General features: G+C 44.5%; 1 protein-coding gene across 2 annotated transcripts in view; it reads left to right on the top strand.

Moving 5' to 3' along the window:
• Nucleotides 1-12,929, top strand: part of LOC101948534 (transmembrane 4 L6 family member 1-like) — a 31,812-nt gene extending 18,883 nt beyond the window's left edge. For both annotated transcript variants that reach the window (XM_024110877.3, XM_005309144.4), the window contains exons 3-6: nt 82-147; nt 5,894-6,039; nt 6,878-7,064; nt 7,772-12,929. In XM_024110877.3, the coding sequence (XP_023966645.1) occupies nt 82-147; nt 5,894-6,039; nt 6,878-7,064; nt 7,772-7,792 (420 nt within the window). In that variant the 3' untranslated portion in view covers nt 7,793-12,929. The remainder of the gene's footprint in view (nt 1-81; nt 148-5,893; nt 6,040-6,877; nt 7,065-7,771) is intronic.
• Nucleotides 12,930-21,730: the final 8,801 nt, after the last annotated feature.

Raw genomic sequence — 21,730 nt, forward strand, 5'->3', positions numbered from 1 at the left:
CTTAATTCACACATTGTTGTCCAACTAAAGCTGAGTACGCGGAGACCTCACACATTCATTCAATATGTTCTTAACTTACAGGTTATTTTGCCAGCGTTTATGATGCTGGGCGCAGGTGGAGCTGGATGTTGCGCTAACAGATGTGGGGTAAGCAACAATTTACATGCTGAAAAGGGCAATCACTGTGATCCGTGAACAACAGCCCTTAAGTGGGAGCTGAGCAGATGGAAAGGCACAAAGCACACAACCACTGACAGTCCAATCCCCCCAATACAGAAATAAGGCTTGACTTGCGGAATCCCTGTGCTTGGCCTATGATTGATTGACCCCATCACCGGAGCAGCCTCACCTAGCAAGCAAGAATGTTAATATATTGGAGCTGTTTATATAAACTACACCTCTACCTCGATATAAAGCTGTCCTCGGGAGCCAAAAAATCTTACCATGTTATAGGTGAAACCGCGTTATATTGAACTTGCTTTGATCTGCCAGAGTGCGCAGCCCCGCCCCCCAGAGCACTGCTTTACCGCGTTATATCCAAATTCGTGTTATATTGGGTCGCGTTATATCGGGGTAGAGGTGTAATACCGATCCCAAGGACAGATTTGGGGCATTTAGCCACAATAATAAGTAGAATGGAGTGGGACAAAGCAGCACTACCCCACTCCATGTGGAACAAATCACTGCTCCAGTTTGCTGGTGAACAGGGGTAGTTGGCAAACTATACCATCTTCTAGGGTGGCACAGCCTAGCCCCTTTCCTGTGGCTGTTCATGTGAAGACAGTGCCAGGGTCTCATGCCTCATGATGCAGAAGTAACATACCATAAAACTTCTTTGCTATACATCATAATGCACAAGGAGGCCAAATTAAGAATTGCAACCTCAATTCTGGCATTTCCTAATTTCTGAGTGCTTTACGTTTCAATCTTGAATGTAAAGTTTTTGTAGCTTCCTACGTTTTTAAAAAAGCAAGCTGGAAAAAAAAACCCAGAAATTTCATCATGTGGAACCATAATAACCTCCACATGTTTCACCAATAGGTTTGGAACCTTTAGATCTATAACACAAAGCTCTGCCATTTGACCTAAGGCAGTAACCAATAGCAGTAGTAGGTTGACATCCTCTATGTAGATCAGCCACTCAAGGAAAATAAGACACATTTTACCAGTGGGTTTTACAGATATTTGCTGACAGCAGAGAACATTGAAACTCAGGAATCCCAGGTTCGATTCCATGTTCTGAACTGGAGAGTTCTCTAGTGGCTAAAGACCCTTCCCTTTCTGCCCCTTCCTGTCTTAGTCTTCATCTCCCTCCCCAGCTTTTGTAAGTCTCCACCACAAAGCTACTTTCTTCTCCTCCACCACCAGTGCAACTGGAGCATTAAGATCACTGGACAGACAATCTTCCTGGTGGCACCACAGCAGCCCCCAGTAGCTCAGAGGGGCAGCTGCAGGGAAATTCCTGCTCAGCCCTTCAGCCCCAGCATGGAGTATGCTCAGTCATGGTGGAAAAACAATGTATTTTCCCTAATGTTGTTCCTGGAATTGGCTGAACCATTTTATCCAAAGCTTTCTAATAAATAAATCCAGGCTGAGCCAGACACCCCACATGAAAATTTTTATCCTAAATGGTTAAAGTTTGGCAAAGTTATAAGCAACCAAAACTGCATCTTATAGCAGGAAGTATTAGGCAACCCTAATTAAAGGCACCACGGGTAGCACCACTTATAAAAGTTTTCCATATACAAACAGCAACCAGATACTTTTAGATTATTAAAAGTGGCTGGCTGAGGGAACCCAGGAGATGCAGTGAATCAGTCTTATGGGCTGCCACCACTGGCGGATCTGCTATGGAACCCCAGACAATTAAAGCCATCAAGGAGTAAACACCAGGGAAGGAGAAGAACTACTTGAGCTAAAGGACAGTGCTAATGTAATGCTGGTCATTGGTGGGTGGGATCGAACCAGGGGCCTCTAGGAGTTTAAAGCATGAGCCTCTACCGCATGAGCTAAAAGCAACTGGCTCTTAGCTAAGGCTGAGAGCAGACTCATTAATTGCTCTGTAAGTGGTCTTGGTGGCACTAGATGGGACAGAACACCACACCCAGAAGGGGTGTGGGTTACACTAGCACTAGAACAAATGGGTATAAACTTACCATGAATAAATTTAGGCTAGAAATTAGAAATAGGTTTCTAACCATCAGAGGAGGGAGGTTCTGGAACAGCCCCCCAATAGGAATAGTGGGGGAAACAATGTAATTAGTTCTAAAATAGAGCTTGATAAATTTATGATTGGGATTATCTGATGGGGTTGCCTGAAAAAGCAGGAGACTGGACTCGATGACCAAGGAGGTCCCTTCAGGTATGAATCCATAAATTTGGGGGTCATACTCTATGACTGGTGAATTGCTAATATAGTACCTATTTTTAAGGAAGGGAAAAAAGTGATTTTGGAAATTACAGGCCCATTAGTTTGACATTACAGCCTACAGTGGGTCATACTGAAAGGTGAACTGTCAGGCTGGAGGGAGGTTACTAGTGAAGTTCCTCAGGGATTGGTTTGGGGACCAATCATTTAACATTTTCATTCATGACCGTGGCACAAAAAGTGGGAGTGTGCTAATAAAATGTGCAGATGACAGAAAGTTGGGAGATATAGCCAATACGAAAGAGAACCAGAATATCATACCAGAAGATTTGGAGGACCTTGAAATTTAATAGTGCAAAGTACTAGGTCATGCACTTAAAGACTACAGTGAATATTTCTGCTATAAGCTGGCCTCATATCAGTTGGATGCAACAGAAGAGAGGAAAGACCTGGGTGTGGTGGTTGATCCCAGGACAACTATGAGCCGCCAATGTGATGCAGCCATGAAAAAGGCTAATGCAATCCTAGGGTGCATCAGGTGAAGTATTTCCAGTAGAGATAGGGAAGTGTTATTGCCATTAAAAAAAGTCACTGGTGAGACCTCATCTGGAATGCTGTGTGCAGTTCTGGTATGCCATGTTTAAGAAAGATGAATTCAAACTGGAACAGGCACAGAGAAGGGCTACTAGGATGATCAGAGGAATGGAAAACCTACCTTATGAGAAAAGCTTGGCTTGTTTAGCCTAATAAAATGAAGGCTGAGTAGAGATATGATTCCTCTCGAAATACATCAGAGAGATAAATACCTGGGAGGGAGAGGAATTATTTAAGTGCTAATGTTGATATAACCCATGCCTCTTGGGTGTGGTGCTCTCTGCCCCTCTAGTGGCACCTAGATCACCTAGAGATTAATGAGTCTGCTACAGCCTTGGCTAGGAGTTTTTAACTCATGCAGTAGAGCAGTGGTCCCCAAACTTTTTACCTCACGTCCCCTCTTACCCCTGTCCTCACACACCCCATGGAGGCGGGAGCGTGGCCATGGCTCTGGGAAAGTGGGGACGTGGGCAGGGGTAAGTGGGCCAAGGCTGGGGCCAAAGCTGGGGGTTGGAGTGGACCCTCGGCGCGGAGCTGACCCTTGTCCAGAGGCCAAGGCCTGCAGCCGAAGCTGGGCACAGAGCCCCAGGCGCAGGATGGGCAGCCGGGACCCTGGGCACAGAGCCGATAGCCATGGCTGGGAGCCAATCCCTGGGCACGGGGCCAGCACGCAGGACCCCAGACATGGAGCAGGCAGCTAGGAACCTGGGCACAGGACCAGTAGCCATGGCCAGGAGCAGATCCCCGAGCAAGGGGCCAGCAGCCGGGACCCTGGGCACAGGGCCAGAGACAGAAGTGGAGCTGGGCAGTGCTCCCTCCCTGCCCCCCTGTGGGGGCTGGTCCGAGCCCCAGCCACACAGCCCGGAACATTACTCTGCACTCCCCTAGGGGGCGCACCCCCAGATTGTAGACCTCTCCAGTAGAGGTTCATGCACTAAGCTTTAGTGCAGGGGTGGGGAACCTTTTTTCTATAAGGGGTCATCGAGCCACAGAAAAAGTCAGTCGTGGGCTACACACAGCCTTGAGGGGAGGCTCAGAGGCTCGGGGCTTCTCTCCGCAACACGGTGAGCTGGCGCTCATGACTCCAGCCCCACGGGAGGGCACAGAGGCTCGAGGCTTCCCCTAGGCTCCGGGGTGAGGCCAGAAATGAGGGGTTCAGCGTGGAAGAGGGGGCTCTGGGCTAGGGCAGTGGGTTGGGGTGCAGAATTGGGTAAGGACACCAACTGGGGGTAAGGGCTCTGGGGTGGGGCTGGGGATGAGGGGTTTAGGGTGTAGGAGGAAGCTATGGGCTGGGGCCAAGGGGTTTGGAGTGCGAGAGCAGGATCAGGGCTGGGGCAGGGGGTTGGGGTGCAGGAGGAGGTTCGGGGTACGGGCTCCAGGAGGGAGTTTGGATGTGTGTGGGGTTCCAACCTGTGGCAGAGGGTTGGGGGGGGCAGGTGGGAGTGCGGGGTCTGGGAGGGAGTTTGGGTGCAGGAGGGGGAGACTTGCAGCAGGCTGGATGAAATGAAGCAGCAGGCTGGATCCAGCCTGCAGGTGTAGGTTCCCTATCCCTGCTTCAGAGGTCCCAGATTGGATCCCACCCGCCAATGACCGGGGTCTATCAGAGTTACATCGACACAAGAACAAATGGATATAAACTGGCCATCAACAAGTTTAGGCTTGAAATTAGACAAAGATTTTTAACTAGCAGAGGAGTGAAATTTTCAGAAGCTGGGAATGGGCGATAGGGCATGGATCACTTGATGATTACCTGTTCTGTTCATTCCCTCTGGGGCACTCGGCATTGGCCATTGTCCGCAGACAGGATACTGGGCTAGATGGACCTTTGGTCTGACCCAGTATAGCTGTTCTTATGTTCTGAAATAGCCTTCCAAGGGGAGCAGTGGGGGCAAAAAAACTAACTGGCTTCAAGATTGAGCTGGATAAATTTATGGAGGGGATGGTATGATTGCCTGCAATGGCATGTCGTCAACCTGCGACTGCTAGCAGCAAATATCTCCAACGGCCGATGATGGGACACTAGATGGGGAGGTCTCTGAGTTACTACAGAGAATTCTTGCCCAGGGTCTGGCTGGGGGGTTTTGTCGACATGTTCAGGATCTAACTGATCACCATATCTGGGGTGAGGATGGACTTTTCCCTCAGGTCAGATTAGGAAAGAACCCAGGAAGGTTTTGCCTTCCTCTGCAGCCTGGGGCATGGGTCACTTGCTGGTTTAAATGAGTGTAAATGGTGGGTTCTCTGTAACTTGAAGTCTTTAAATCATGATTCGAGGACTTCAGTAACTCAGCCAGAGGTTCTGGGTCTATTACAGGAGGGGCTGGGTGAAGTTCGGTGGCCTGTGATGTGCAGGAGGTCAGACTAGATGATCACGATGGACTCTTCTCGCTTTACAGTAAGGGAGCGAGCCTCCCACCCCAGGTAGACAGACTCACACTAGCTCCGCTCGAGCTAGCACGCTGAAAATAGTAGCATGGGTGGCAGCTCAGGCCAGCCACACGAGTCCAAGCCCACCTGGCCCCCTGGTCTGAGTGTGGGTTCTAGCCTGAGCCGTTGCCTATGCCACAACATCCACACTGCTATTCGAGCTAGTGCAAGTCTATCTACTTGGGCTGGAAGCACGCTCCCAGCTGCAGTGTAGACATACCCATCCAGTCCTATGTTCCTAAATCTGGGCCTCATCCATCTCTGCAGGCAAGTGGGATGCAATTTGCACTTTTCTTCATCCCAGGGGGTAGCTGCACCAGAGTTGGAAAGATTCAACAACTTCAAATTCCTGCCGCAGTGAAGCAAGCCCCAAATTACGGTTGTTATTATTTATTGCCTAAAGTGCAAAACAGATAAAGAGGGATTCCCTTTCCATTCACAGTCTGAGGTGTCCATAATACTCTGTATCCACAGAGATGATGTTCAGGGTCTCCTCCCTTTCAGATGCTGCTCTCTGTGCTGCTGGCTGCGCTGGGAGCTGCAGGAGGGGTATATTGTGTGGTCATCTCATCCTTGGGATTAATTAGTGGGCCTCTTTGTGACACTGGTGATGGACTCTACATCTACCCTTTCCGGAATGACACATTGACGTAAGTATGACGTACTGACTCTTTCAAATTGCAAGGGCCAATTTTTGCACTCTTCTAACAGGAAATCTAGGTTTTTCTTAAACGAATTGATGTTCTGCGCTATCAAATCCTGAATCTGCATTATTCTGAGCGAGCAGGCCCCAGCCGTCCTTCACTTGGTCCAAGTTCTCTGGCTCATTCTCTGGGAAGCTGCCTGCTTTAGTTTTGGAGGACATGGGTGCTTTGTTTCTGTTGCGCTATTGACCAGACTTGTGTGATGGCTGTGCAATACTTTCACGGGACTGTATGAGATTTGAGCCTTGACTCCTATTAAAGTCAAAGGGAGTCACATGGCTAAAACATCACACAGTTGGATGGAAATCTGCCAAATTGAGCCCTCTCCCACATCCCTCTGAAAAGCAATGCAAAAATCTCTCCATTAGCTTTTTGCAAGTGAACGCTGACAACATCTTGCAAAGTAGACTGGAGAATTCTGATGAAACTGGGTGAGATATTGCAACAGATTATGGGCACATTTTTGATATTCTGTGGACTTCTGTATTTTGCCATTAAAATTGTCCTGAAACAAAACACAGGATCTTATGCAAGCAGCCATGTAATGCAAGCCTAATGCTCCATGGCCCTGCACCTTAAGTTGTCAATTACACCTTTCCAAAGTGGGTACAATATGCTACCAGACCACTATGTTAGAGTTTAACATTCACTTTACACTTTGAAAATGACTTCTAAAGATACCAAGGAGAGAATCAGGCCCAATCTTTGACATACAGCTCTTAACAGATGAAGTCTTTTTGAATCACTCTTCATAATAAGTTGTCAATTATTTTTCTACTTACAGAGACAATTATTTGTTTAATCAGACAACATGGAGCATTTGCAAAGAACCTGAAAACGTTATTATGTGGAATATTGTCTTGTTCTCTCTTCTCTTGGGGATTGGTACAATTGAAGCTGTTCTTTGCTTTATTCAAGTCATCAATGGACTTATTGGATTCATATGTGGCACATGCATGAGGAAAAGAAAGGTGAGTATCTGATGTAAGATATCACAAAGTAAATATTATTTTACTAGTTTTTCAGACTCTATAATTTTAGCCCCACTTTTGACAGAACCATAGTAAATTGTCCTGATAGTGTATAATATCAGATATGTAAACAAATGATGCAAATCTCAAGGACTTTTTAAATAGTTGGACAAATAATGAAAAGTAATGCCCCGTTTAAAAAACATAACACTATTTATTCCCACATGGAGAGGGGACAAAGGGTCTGATGCTGTGGTTATTTAGGACTACCTTTTCAAAAGCGACTAGTGATTTGGGGAATCTCAATTTGCAGGTACTGAATTTGAGCTACATAAAAATATCTGATTTTCAGATAATACTTAGCACCCACCCTCTTAAAAGCAAGTGTCTGAGGGTGGGCACTCAATAACTGAGGCACCCAAAGTCATAAGTCACTTTTCAAAATGTAGGGATTAAAGCCCATCTATGGACATACAGGTTTCAGGGTCATGTTATCTGTGGGTTGTAATGAGGCAGAAAGCTTTTCTTGGCTTGCAAGTCTCTTCTTTTGCAAGAAAAACACCTTTACATTTTGATTTCTCTCCACAAGGAGGTTGTGGGTTTTTTTTTTTTGCCATTTATTTTAACTTACTAAGATTCCTGTAGCAAGCCTGATATCCATCTGGAACTTTAATTAACTTGACATTCTTTCCTTCCTTGCCTTTCAGACACATATTGCTGGAATGTAAATCACCTACAAAGAATGCTAGTGACAAGCATAGACCTGCGAGGATTCACGTATAATCATAATGTGTTGTGCTGTATTTGTGGGGAGAGAGGGACCCCAAGATGTTCAGGAGTTTCAGAACAACTCCAGAATATTTTATAAAGATATCTGGATGGGGGGTGGATTATCTAGAACTTTTGAGGTCAAAGATTCTTTTTTGTCTCCTCTAAGTACCCAGACTAAATCTCTGGTATTGGCAACATGATGCTGTCTTTTCAAGAGTGCCTGGCATATATAAACATTCAATCACAAACATTCTCCAATTAAAATTCACTGCTTACCCCGCAAGTGCTGCCCTATGTAGCAAGCATGTCACTTTGAAGTGCTGACTGTTGTATATGGGAATCTGGACTGAATGTAATCATTGCCAATATAAAGATTTATCAGCTTTACTGAATTCATCCACGCTGGTTGGATGTCTAAAGTTGCTTATTAATACTCCCCAAACCCTGTCCTGGCCCTGTGTAAAACTGGAATGGATTCTCTGGCAGTGCTCTGTCTATGTTTGCAGTGTCGTTGTAACCGTGTTGGTCCCAGTATATTAGAGAGACAAGGTGAGTGAGGTAATACCTTTTATTGGACCAACTTCCGTTGGTGAAAGACACAAGCTTTCGAGCTTACACAGAGCTCATCTTCAGGTCATGCTCTGTCTGTTTCTATCACTTTGGTACATAAGCACTGGTCTTCAGTCATTTAAAGGTCTGGCTCAGAAACGGTATTTTCAGGACCTAGCAGTAGCAATGTTGCTTAAATAGTTCCAATATTTGAAGCACATGGAGGCCCTGTGTAGCAGGCAGTTGGCCAGTATCTAACCTGCTTTAACCTCTGTGGAGCCAGCCTTCACTCATACTTCTGTGTGTGCTGTAGTAGGCTGTGGTGGTCTATAAAGTGCCAATGCTCCACTGAAAATCAACACTTCAAAGGCATGTTATATAGCAACCAACTAGTCAATAACTAGCCTCCTAAAAATGTCAGACTCACTTCCAGGGGAGTCTGATATGAACATCCTAGTGTAGAACATTTTCATACTCAGTATTTAATTTTTTTTAAATTGCATTTCTGATCATTCTTGTGTACGCTTTTCTGAGAAGCTAGCCCCGAAAGGCACCAAATGGCATCATTCTCAGTACTACAGCAAGCACTGAATCCACAAAGTGCTGCGTGTGAGATCAAGCCCTAAATGCTAAATCCGTGTGATTGCTAAAATCTGTGATTTCAGGAGTGAATTCTTTGTCATTTTATTGGCCACTTCAAAGGTTAATTCCTACAGTTGCCACTGATTCTTCTGCTTAAGACAAAAAGTATTAAGATATTTTACATATATATCAGAAGCTCTTCAAAACTGCATAACTGTAAAGTTAGGTTACTTTGGATCTGTTTTGTGAAAGGAGGAACCTTTGTTTCCTCTTTCAAAAATGTTTTGACTACGGCATTTGATCACACAAATGGGCATTTTTCCCTGTGCCCATTAGGAATTTGCACACAGAAGTATCCGGTCACTCGTGCTGTCACCTGACATATGCATGCAGATCCCTCATTTGAACAAATAAATGCTGGTTATGTTCAGGCAACAGGTGTATTTTAGGGGGTGCAACTTAAGCACCAATATTTGAAATTTTTGCCCATCATGTTTTAAAGCATATTCTCTTAAATAAAAAGCATGAGAGAAATACACAGGTTGGCCAAGGTTTTCAAACACAAATAAAGGATTTGGATGCATCCAAATTCTTTAAGTGGCTCCGAAAGTTCCACCTTCATATGCAGTGAAGTATGCAAGGGGCTATGATCAGAGATGAGGGGCACAGTACTACTGTCCCTTTTACTGCAGCAATCTTTTTATTTTAAAACTGCTGAAAAATTAAATAAAATGCGGCGCTTTCTTTGGCTAAATTGTGTAAATTTTGTCCTTTCACTGCATGAAAACGCACTGCAGATTACCCTACATTTAACAATTTAAATGCGTTGCTTATTGTCATGTCCTGAGAAATGTGCAGCTGCTGTAGAGTGACCTGTATGAACGTGCTTCTAGTGTATTAAACCCTTTGAGCCTGATTCTCAGTTACACTAAGGGGCCATAGTGTAACTGAGAATTCAGGCCTTTGTTCCTAGCACTTCAGCAGTGCTTCACAGCCAGTGTGCGATCAAATGGTTCACAGCCACAGTGCTGCAGCCATGAGTTTACGCAGACAGAACCTGATAGCAACCAGCTCCTTTCACCCACCTCTCCTCTTCACGCAGGTCCATGTGTCTGCCCCACCCTACACAAGCTGTCATGAAGGCCCTCTCCTAGGCCAGCTGGCCTGACCCTCGCCTGACTTTAAGCCACTGATTCCCCTTTCCTTGCACCACTCAACTCTCCAGACATGCCCATAGTGCTGCTTGCTTCACTACTGCCTGCCTGCTTCTCTTTTACTATCTGCTACTCCCACTCTCCTGTTTCTTGCCTACCCCTCTGCTCTGGCTTCTGGCTGCTCCTGCTCCTAGACTCACCCTCCTCCATCACTCCAGCTCTGACACAGCCAATCATCAGCCACCTGACCACCCCGCACCCACTCTACCCCAACTAGCCTCCCACTTAATGCTATTTCTCCCCACCTCCCAAGGAAACCAGACATTAACTGGCTGGAACAGGTTACACTCTATTATGAAGAGCTGCCTCGTTAGATGTTGTTGCTTCAAATGAGTTTCTGCAGTGGAAGCAAAGTAAGTGAACAGGCGGCTTGCTGCTAAGAGTTCGGTTGCAAAGAGGGGAGATGTTAGGGAAAAGCCTATCTTGAATATGGGTCAGGCAGGAGCTTTGGCACAGGGGAACTGCTTTGTATGTGTAGCTGTGACCATGAAACTTGGGAGAACTTATTGGAAAAGCATTTTCAAGGAAAAGCTGCTTTGAAACTCATGTAAAGAAACAATAACTAATTAGACAACTCTTCATAAAACACTATAATCTCTTACATTGCATTACAGCAAGCAGGAAGGATAAAACAATCACTAACAAACTCTACTGAGCCTGTAGGAAAAACGTTAACTCTGTTAACAAGGGAACCTAGACTCTGTCGGAACTGGGCAAATTATTCATTGTGAATACAATTTCTTTGCAAATTTACCCTTTTCTTCTGTTTGCAAATTATTCCTGTGCTGACCCTGATTTCTGTCGCTTTATTCATTATTCAGATGTATTTGTCAAGTAGTTTAGGCAAACAAATTTCAGCCTATCAGATATTCATGAGCAATCTACTAGGACTGGTCACTTAAGTCACATGGTATCATTTCTGCTCCCTGATTGGATGATTGAAACTTTTTAAACAGGAGGAGAAGAGATGATGAAAAAAACACACTTCTAATGTTCTGATGAATATACAGACACTGTGGTCACTAGTGGGGAGTAGGGTTGCCAACCCTCCCAGTCTCGCCGTGAGTCTCCCAGAATCAGGCTCTATCTCCTGGAAGCTATTGAAGCCAAACCAGGAGATTTTAGGTGCTAAAAGTCTGGCGGCGCAACGGGGCTAAGGCAGGCTCCCTGGCTGCCCTGGCCCCGCACTGCTCCCGGAAGCAGCCAGCATGTCCCTGAGGCCCCTGGGGCAGGGCAAGGGGTCTCTGCACGCTGCCCCCACCCTGAGCGCCTACTTTGCAGTTCCCATTGGCCGGGAACTGCGGCCAATGGGAGCTGCGGGGCTAGTGCCTGCGGGTGGGTCAGTGCACGGAGCCTCCCTGCCTCCACCCCCACCTAAAAGCTGCTGCCAGAGGGATTTGCTGGTCACTTTCGGGAGCCACCCGAGGTAAGCGCCTCCCACACCCCAACTCCCTGCCCCAGCCCAGAGCCTGCACCCCGCACCCAAACTCCCTCCCAGAGCCCGCACCTCCTCTGCACCACAACTTCCTGCCCCAGCTTGGTGAAAGTGAGTGAGGGTGGGGGAGAATGAGCAACAGAGGGAGGGGGGATGGAGTGAGTGCGGGTGGGGCCTAGGAGAAGGGGCGGGGCAGGGGGCAGGGCAAGGGTGTTTGGGTTTGTGCGATTAGAGAGCTGGCAACCCTAGTGGGGATGAAACCTACGTCTTTTAGCACCAAACCCACAGGCTCTACCATTTTACCTGAAGGAGTAACTCCTTCAGCTGTGAGTATGCAACAGGCTGTTATAATTGCTGGGGCCAGCTATTAGAGGGAGGCACAATCACACACACACACACACACACCACAGCCAGTGCATTACACGCATATTTCTGAAACCTTCAGCAATCATGAAGTTTAAATGAATTCCCAGTAGCCACTCAAACACTTGAGAATGATTAATATTAGGGCCCTGTACATGACTGTGAACCAAACCCAACATTTTTATTCACAAAAATATATACCAACTACTTTGTGGCTTATTTGACCAGCTCTTCTCCCAGCTCAGGAATAGTCTGTTAGAGCCAGGCAACCAGACATCAAAGGGAAGATGGCAGCCCCTCGATTCAGATAGTCGGAATCCACATGGCTGTTGAAGACAGTTTCTATGTCCTCGGACAACTCCGAGTGCGATGTCGTTATTAAGAACTGGTATAGCCAGGAGATCAAACAATTCCCTCACGTAAAGGGGTCAGAGAGGCAGATCAGTGATTACACAAGCATGTATTCAGAGTGTGAGAGAGAGAATCCAGCAGACATGTGCAAGCTCCAGGGGTTCTACTGACCTTAACAAGCCTAAAACGTCCATCCTGATCAGCTCACATAAACAGTCACTGAAGGTTTTGCTGCCTGGTGACCGTCTCTATGCACAAGTCAGCCCTGCTTGTGCCAGCACTCAGAGAAAGAAACTGACCTGTTTGATCTCTAGCATAAGTAAGAAAAGCTAAGTGTATTTCTGTAATCTCTTTGTTACAAGTTCTCCTGCATTAGAGGTGTTTAATGTAACGTGTATGTGCTCATGTAAATCACTATTTGTTTGTCTTATCCACCGTGGGATCATTTGTTTTATGAAAGGTTTCAGAGTAGCAGCCGTGTTAGTCTGTATCCGCAAAAAGAAGAACAGGAATTTGTTAGTCTCTAAGGTGCCACAAGTCCTCCTGTTCTTCTTTTTGTTTTATGACTATCTGTAAATATTAAATATTATTCTAAAGGTATTTTCTAGTTTGATTTGTGCTAGGGTGACCAGCTGTCCCAATTTTAAAGGGACAGTCGCTATATTCAGGGCTTTTTCTTATGTAGGCATCTATTATCCCTCACCCCGTCCCAATTTTTCACACTTGCTATCTGGTTGCCCTAGATCCTGATGGGAACCTTGGCTGTGATCGTCTCCAAAGGGAGCTAGGGGACTGAGTAAGAACACAGTCCCCTGGGGTTTTGCGTATGTCTAGAGGTCAGGCCTGTAACTGAGTAGCTGATCCATTATATGAAACTGGGCTCAGCTCCACTGTTCCAGTTCAGGTGCTCCCAGATGGGCCAAATAAGTGGGCAGGGCAGCACCTGGGGCCTATAGGAGACCCGGTGAGAAAGAGACCCAGAGAGGCTAAAACAAAGGGAATGAACTTTACTAGCAGAAAGATTAAAGATGGGTATATTTATATCTTTATGGAGAACAGGTGCACGCAGTTTTAAATTTTGGAGTATATGGTTTGATAATAAACTTACGTGGAAGGGCCATATAGGAAGTATTATAAACAAATGTAAAGGTAGGATTAATCTACGTAAAAGTATTGCTGGTAGCAGATAAGAAAGTCCTTGTTGTTAGATGTTAGATAGAGCGTTAATAAGATCAGTCATAGATTATGGGTGTCAAGCATTGAGTTCTGCATCTGGATTGGACCTTAAAAAGTTAGTCAGTTCAAGCTCAAGAGCTATGAATTGCAGGTAGTGCATTTCTTAGGACACCTCTGGGTGTAATGTAGGTAGCTACTGGAGAAATTTAAGAATGAAAATATCAGATCTGACACTTTGGGCTGAAGTGAAGGGAAATAGTGCAGATAAGAAAACTGGACAAATATACAAGGAATCTTGGGAATAAGGCAGACAACATTTTGCCCAATCCAATAAACTCCTTCATACTCCTAGGGTTAATATGTGGGTAAAAGAGTTAAGTGAAAAGGAAGAACTAGGAGAGATTAAAATTATGATTGTGGGGCAGTAAATTATACTGGGAAAATTGTCCCTCTGGATGTGGATTTAGAATTATATAATAAAATAAAGGGAAAGAAAGAGTCATCCTATATAACAGATAAAGTGTACGAGTGTGAATACAGTAACAGAGCCACCATTGATGACTATATACTGACAGATCTAAAGATGAAAAAACTGATAGAGTGGGATCAGCCTTTTGCATCCCTGAGATGGGAGTTAAGAAATCTAAAATAATAACTAATTTGGTAACTATTATGACAGCTGGGTTGATGGGAATGGTGTTAGCACTGGATACAGGACATATGGCCTACTGGAGCTGTTACCTTTTCAGATTCACGGACCAGCCAGACACCTGGGAAAGAATTCTCTGTAGTAACTCAGAGACCTCCCCATCTACTGTCCCATCATTGGCCATTGGAGATATTTGCTGCTAGCACTCACAGATTGGCTACATGCCATTGCAGACAATTGTACTATCCCCTCCATAAATTTATCAAGCTCAGTCTTGAAGCCAGTTAGGTTTTTTTTCCCCACTGATCCCTTTGGAAGGTTGTTCCAGAACTTCACTCCTCTGATGGTTAGAAACCTTCACCTAATATAAAGCTGTAGTGAGGCAGCCTGGTTCCCCGCCGCCCCGGAGGGGGACGAGCCCCTCCAAACGACAAAGTGGGCGGAGCCAGTGGAGCTTGCGCCTGCCGCCCAGAGGTCAGGGCGCAGGACAAGAAGTACAAAAGCCCAACCCCAGAGCTCACTAGAGGCCCAGCCACCGGAGAAGCCAGACGCCTGTGGCCTAGCTCCTGGTTGGGAGACTCATGCAGTTTGTGGCCGACCCGAGGACTGGCCAGATGCCAACCAGACGCCGGAGAAGCTGGTAAACCTGCCTGTGGCAAGTTACCCAGAGGAGCTGCCAAGCCTACCGCTCACCGGGTACCCAGAGGAGCCCATGGTGCTTGATTCCTTGGAAGACTCCGTCCAGATGCAGGTACCTCTAGAGGGAGGAGGTAGGAAGTAGCCTGGGGCAGCCGACTCTAGTCTGGCTGCAGCACACCCAGAGCCGATGTCAGTGTGTTGCAGCTAGGATCCCCACTGACGCAGCAGCGAGTCTTCTGCCGCTGCTAGTGCCCAGGGCTGGGACGCAGTGGAGTGGGCGGGCCTGCGTGTCCCCCCCTGCCACCCACCTTATGGGTGGCAGTCTCCTCCTATCCCAGGCCGCTCGGAGCCAGGACCTGGGCCTCCTAAACTTATTTGTTTGCTCAGGCTTTGCCTGAGGACCTGAGCTCCTGACTGTTTGTCGCCCCGCCCTGACTCAGGGCCGGTTATTGAATTGTTTGCTCAGCCCCTCCCTGAGGGCCTGAGCTACTGACTGTTTGTTGCCCTGCCCTGCCCCAGGGCCTGGGCTTGGTAATATTAAACTATTCGCTCAGCCCCTGCCTGAGGGCCTGAGCTGCTGACTGTTTGCCGCACAGCCAAGCTAATTCCCCGACTCACCTGACCTAAGTAGTGAGGCAGCCTGGTTCCCCGCCGCCCCGGAGGTGGACGAGCCCCAGCCGAACCCCTACAAAAGCCTAAACTTGTTGATGGCTAGTTTATATCCATTTGTTCTTGTGTCCACATTGGTGCTTAACTTAAATAACCACTCTCCCTCCCTGGTATTTATCCTTCCGATGTATATATCTGTACTATGTTTTGTTAATAAACTATGTTGATGGAGTAGAGGTCATGCTTCAATAGAATTACTGGGGACCCAAAAGGGAAACTGAGGCAATGAGCCACCTGCTGACCTGCCCCAGGCCACACATTTACAATACAGACCAAAGTGGGGACATGTAATCTAGAATTTGTGCGGCAAGTGCTCAAGAAGATAACCAGATGCTTTGCATTGAGCATATCTGCGCATTACAATGGAGCGTAGGTGCCACAGGTCAAATGGTAAGAATATATCTGTCTATATTAGGCATTTATTATTCATTTTCTTAGTGTCGTCTCTCAGCACTCTATATAAAAGACTGAAATAAAGCATGTTCCATTCTGAATGGACTATACTTTTCTTGCTAGGCTGAAGCTCACCCATAGCTACATTCAGACTCTGAAATGCACTTGGAGAAAAGAAAAGTTCCTAGAAATGATTTGAGCCTTATTATTATTTAATAATCATTTGGGCCTTATTAAATTCTTTGGGGAATTTTCTATGGTCTGCACTATACAGGAGAACAAACTAGATGATCACAATGGTCCCTTGTGGCCTTAGACTCTATGATGTCCTTCTATTAACAGAAGAAGATCAACCAGGAAGACTAATGAAATACCATACTCAAGCCTCAAACTATACCTAAAGAGGCCAAGAACACCAGATATTACCCAAGCTGCTTCATCACAACGTGCTCGGTAATGTACTTCATAAAAGGAAGCTTAGTGATAACAGCTGTCAAAACTGTCATCATCAAAAGATGGTTTATTGAGCAGAAACCATCAGTCACTCGCTATATAAAGGCATATTGGTTGTAGTCCAACTGTTACAAATTTTTCTGCCTTAACAAATTAAAAAGCAATTCAGATCCAGGATACTAGTATGCCAGGAGGAGCCAAGGTGGCTTCCTGACACATGTACTCCTCTTCTTTGGCTACCTGCAAGCCAAATGACTTTTCAGAGACCTTATTATCTTATCTGTTTCTGTATGCACCTGTCACTCCTGTCACCCTGAGCATTTATGGGATGAAGGAGACATTGAGATATGCAGAATGCTAAAATTTATTTTTCTCATAATCTCATATGTGACATAGATATCATGCTAGTGATACACACCTAGTATTCTTCTTCTAGGCTCAGATTAAATCCAACTGATTTCAACAATAGGCAATTAGCATTAATCGTGATAATGATTTTTAAGATCTGGACACCTATCCACTACTAAGAACCGGACTGAGACCTCACATTCATTTCACAAGGGTATCTCAAAGCAACTATCAGATGTCAGGAACATTCAGTAAGCTCTAAGCTAGACTGAATTTGAAAAAACAGCGACCTATTGGTGACATTTCCATATCCATTACCAGTCTGGGCCACCCACATTTAGCCTCCAAACCTTGTTTAAGTTCAGATGTTATTAGAAACTACAAGTCAGTGCTTCAGAGTCATGTTTTTCTCACAGAGGAGCAAAGATATACGGTGAGCTGCTCACCACACAAACCTCACTTGTTTAAAAGTCAGTAACAACATCCTCATTGCTGTCACACAAGTGATGGCTTTGCATCCCCACACATTCTATTGTCAGTAATAAACATTGTAGGAACATAGGGATTTGCAATACTGGAACAGACCAATGTTCATGTATTCCAGCAGCATCCTGCTTCCAACAGTGACCAAGATTAGTTGCTTCAGAGGAAGACATAACCTTCCCATAATGTACTTAATTGTGTAATATTACATTGCTATTTGAGGAAAAAAACATAGGCTTCTGTTCACTGCTTTGCCACTGATTTCCTGTGTGCCCTTTGATAAGTGACTTAAGTTCTGTGTGCCTCAGGTTTTCCCAGCTATAAAATTGAGAATTAAGTTTTTTCCCCTCTTCATATGAGGCTTAATTCATTGGCGTTCATAAAGTTCTTTGAGACCCTAAATGGAAGCAATTGATCAGTTTATGCCTTGAAACATTAGGAATGATTGCTCTTGTAAATGTAGCCTAGCTTATATAGCTACAGATGCTGTACACCATCATGTAACTGTCTAGTCCTTTGAAAACCGTGTTGGTATGTATCTGAGGTCCAATAGAAAGTAGACAAGGAAGGGCCCCTCTAAAAACAGTGGAGGAAGATGCGTATTTTGCCTCCAAGACAGCAGTGACTGACTATGATAAGAACACATTTTTTGTAGAAATATGTAAAACACAATTGTGACGTTGTGCAGTCTATATGGTTTTATAAAAACTTGATAATAAGTCAATATAATGTAACTGAGATGGTTTTAGAGAAAATACGGTAATAAGTGAATGTAACGTAACTGGGATATGCTTCATGCAAAAGGTCTCTTGTAAGGTATCATTACAAAGCTTATAATCTACTGAGTATGATCATCTGATTTGTATAAATGTACCACTCTTGTATCCAAAACTAGAAATATAAAATGTAACTCTGAGGGCCTATTGTAATTGTGTAAAGTGTGGACCATTAATGATGGTTTGGAATCTTGATGACTCCCATTGTCTGCAGATGGCTGTATTTACCTGTGAGTCTTCCTGTATATGTGTGTGCTGGCAAGTGAGTAATGAAGTCTTGCAGTGACATGTGATCATGTCACCTGAACTGGAATCCATCTTTAACCTGGTGCTTTTCCAGTGAGGTGGGGGTGGAAACCCAGAGAGACAAAGAGTTCCCACCTTATGCAAAAGATATATAAAGGGGGGAAGAGAACAGAGAGGGAGAGGAGCCATCATGAAGAATCCCCTAGCTATCACCTGAGCTGCAACAAGAGCTGTACCAGGGGAAAGAATTGTGCCCAGGCCTGGAAGGTGTCCAGTCTGAGAAAAACTTACTGAAACATCTCTGAGGGTGAGATTATCTGTATTTAGTTTGATTAGACATAGATTTGCGCATTTTATTTTATTTTGCTTGGTGACTTACTTTGTCCTGTCTGTTACTACTTTGAACCACTTAAATCCTACTGTCTGTATTTAATAAAATCACTTTCTATTTAGTAATTCACTCAGAGTATGTATTAATACCTGGGGGAGCAAACAACTGTGCATATCTCTCTATCAGTGTCATAGAGGGCGAACAATTTATGAGTTTGCCCTGCATAAGCTTTATACAGGGTAAAACGGATTTATCTGGGTTTAGACCTCATTGGGAGTTGGGCATCTGAGTGCTAAAGACAAGCACACTACTGTGAGCTGTTTTCAGGTAAACTTGCAGCTTTGGGACAAGTGATTCAGACCCTGGATCTGTGTTAGAGCCAGACGGGAGTGGCTGGCTCAGCAAGACAGGGTGCTGGAGTCCTGAGCTGGCAGGGAAAACAGAAGCAGGGGTAGTCTTTGCACATCTGTTGGCAGCTCCCAAGGGGGTTTCTGTGATCCAACCCGTCACAACAATGATTAAACAGAATTAGCCATTTTGGAACTTTATATCACTGCAAAGACACAAAGAGAAAGAAAAAGAAAGTTCTAGGGATAGAAATGATCAAACAATAAGTTTTCTAAATTGGAGAAATTAAAGACTCAAGAAGAGATACGCACTGTTTAGTCTGCTCTTCTGAAGGACAGAGGAGGTTTAGTCTTTCTACAGAGGAGTTGCCTATATTTAGAGTTAAACAGAAAAGAAGAAAGCATTTGGGTCTTAAATCAAGAATTCTTGACTAAGAGCTCATCTTCACTGCTGCGGCAGTGCTTTAACATGGTTTGTGTAGTCGCGGCATCAGCACTGGGAGAGAGCTCTCCCAGCGCTCTAAAAAACCCACCTCCACGAGGGGCATAGCTACCAGCACTTAGAGCGCAGCTCCCAGCTCTGGTGCACTGTCTATACTGGCACGTTACAGCGCTGAAACTTGGAGTGCTCAGGGGGGTGTTTTTTCACACCCCTGAGTGAGAAAGTTGCTGCCCTGTAAAGTGCCAGTGTAGACAAGCCCTAAGGTAAAGGCTTTACTTAGGGCTAAATTATGCCCTCCAAGGCTCAACTGCCATTGACTTCAAAAGATTAAAATCTGGCCTTTAATTTGACAAATTAGGTCACATTTCTACTGCTCTTTGAAAATGTAAATTGCTGTACAAATGCTAAGTGTTCTTATGCAATAGACTCTTCAGCAAGCAAATCACCTTTGACTTATTTTTTCTCCTTGAGATGCAATTTCATCCCAGCCCAATGTGTTTCTCAGTTACATTTTTTTAATCCTCATCTCCAATAACTACATTTTTTACCATTGTGTGTATGTACCAAACCCTACTGTGTGACCAGATCCTCTAAATAAAATCTGCCTAGAGACAGTAAAAGTAGTAACCTTAGCCCCCTCACTAAAAGTAGATCTTTGACACTTGTGTGAGTATATATACTGCTCTACATGTGAACAAACCCTTCTCTGTAAAGAAGTTACCATGCATGAGCACAGTAGCCACTTTTCCCACAAAGTACTCATGTGCCTTTTTTAAAAAGGGTTAAAAGATTAAATAGAAAGGGAGGACAATACAGTACTTTAAATATTTTTTATTTGTTTTAAACATTAGCCACATTATTTATAGTCTGAAACCACTCGGTTTAAGTTGTTTGAAGGCGTGGAAAGGAAAGAAAGTGTTTGCAGACCCCTAGGTTTTAATTTGGACAGATTCAATAAAAGCAGTCACTCTCGTTTGGAAAGCTGGTACAGCTCCAAGACGGAATGAATTTTTACAGCTGTGTTATTATTAACCCCTAAGGCTCCAATCCTGCAATTGGCTCTGCTCACGGTCAGAGGGATCAAAGACAGCTGAGAGATCTAAGAGAATCAGCCTGGACATTTGATTTTCCACCATCATTACCCAGCACCACCCAGCTTATGCAGGGACAGCTGGCACATTGTGAAGCAAATCACTGAAAGTTAGAGCTGGCAAAAAAATGTCCATCAAAACTGTTTTCCACCAGAAAAATGGGGGGTTGATAAAAAATTCCTACTGAAAGTGGCGGCTTTCTGTCGAAAATTTAGATTTTCTTGTTGAAAAAACTGAGCACCCAAAAACCAAAATATTTCATCCAAACACAGAAATATTTTGATTTGCAAATGCTGCAGTGTAGTTCAGTTGCCCCATATTCCAATTCTCTTCTATGGGCTGGGCTCCCTGGCCAGACTACATCTCCCGTGATGCACCATGGTCAGTACTTCCATGATGCACTGCCTCCACTCTCCAAGAAGGGGATCATGGTGAACAGCTCATAGAGAACAGTAGCTTGAGGCACACAGACTACTGCTCCCATGAAGTACTGTGACAGCATTTCTAAATCAAAATATTTCAGTTTTGGCCAAAGTTTTTGAGTATTAAAATTTGCATCAAAAAAAAGTCCATGGAAAATTTAGACTCTTTTTTTTTTTTTTTCCCAATGTTTTCCAGGTCTGAGGAGACATTTTTAAATGAGCTCTGACAAAAATCTCCAGCAGCAAGTCTAATGTGTTCTTGCTGGCTTTTACCATATAGGAAGGATATGGGTTCAGCTCCCAGGTTATTTTACCTCTGTATTTGGCAGCAGTGCAATCGCTGTGACAAATTGGAGAGGGTTCAGAGATAATGAACAAAGAATTAGAAAACACACGTAATAGTGATAGACTAACGGAACTCAGTCTATTTAGCTTAACAAAGAGAAGATTAAGGGGTCACTTGATTACAGTCCATAACTACCTCCATGGGGAGCAAATATTTAATAATGGACTCTTCAATCTAACAGAAAAAGGTATCACATGATCCAATGGCTAGAAGTTGAAGCTAGACAAATTCAGACTGGAAATAAGGTATACATTTTAAAAAGTGAGAGTAATTAACCATTGAAACAACTTACCAAAGGTCCTGGTGGATTCTCCATCACTGACAATTTTTAAATCATGATTGGATGTTTTTCTAAAAGATATTGTCATGCAGCAGGTCAGACTAGATGATCACAATGGTCCCTTCTGGCCTTGGAATCTATGAATCTAGAAGTTATGTTTAAATATAGCAAATACAATTTCTTGACACTGAATTTAGATCTAAAGCCCACACAGGCTGGATCTTGGTGACTTATCCAAAAAGTAACATGAAAATTCTTCACAGCAAGAAAAACTCTACTCAGTAAGCAAGAGAAGACAGCCCAGATTCAC

Source organism: Chrysemys picta, chromosome 1 (genome assembly GCF_011386835.1).
Source record: "Chrysemys picta bellii isolate R12L10 chromosome 1, ASM1138683v2, whole genome shotgun sequence".
Taxonomy (NCBI): domain Eukaryota; kingdom Metazoa; phylum Chordata; order Testudines; family Emydidae; genus Chrysemys; species Chrysemys picta.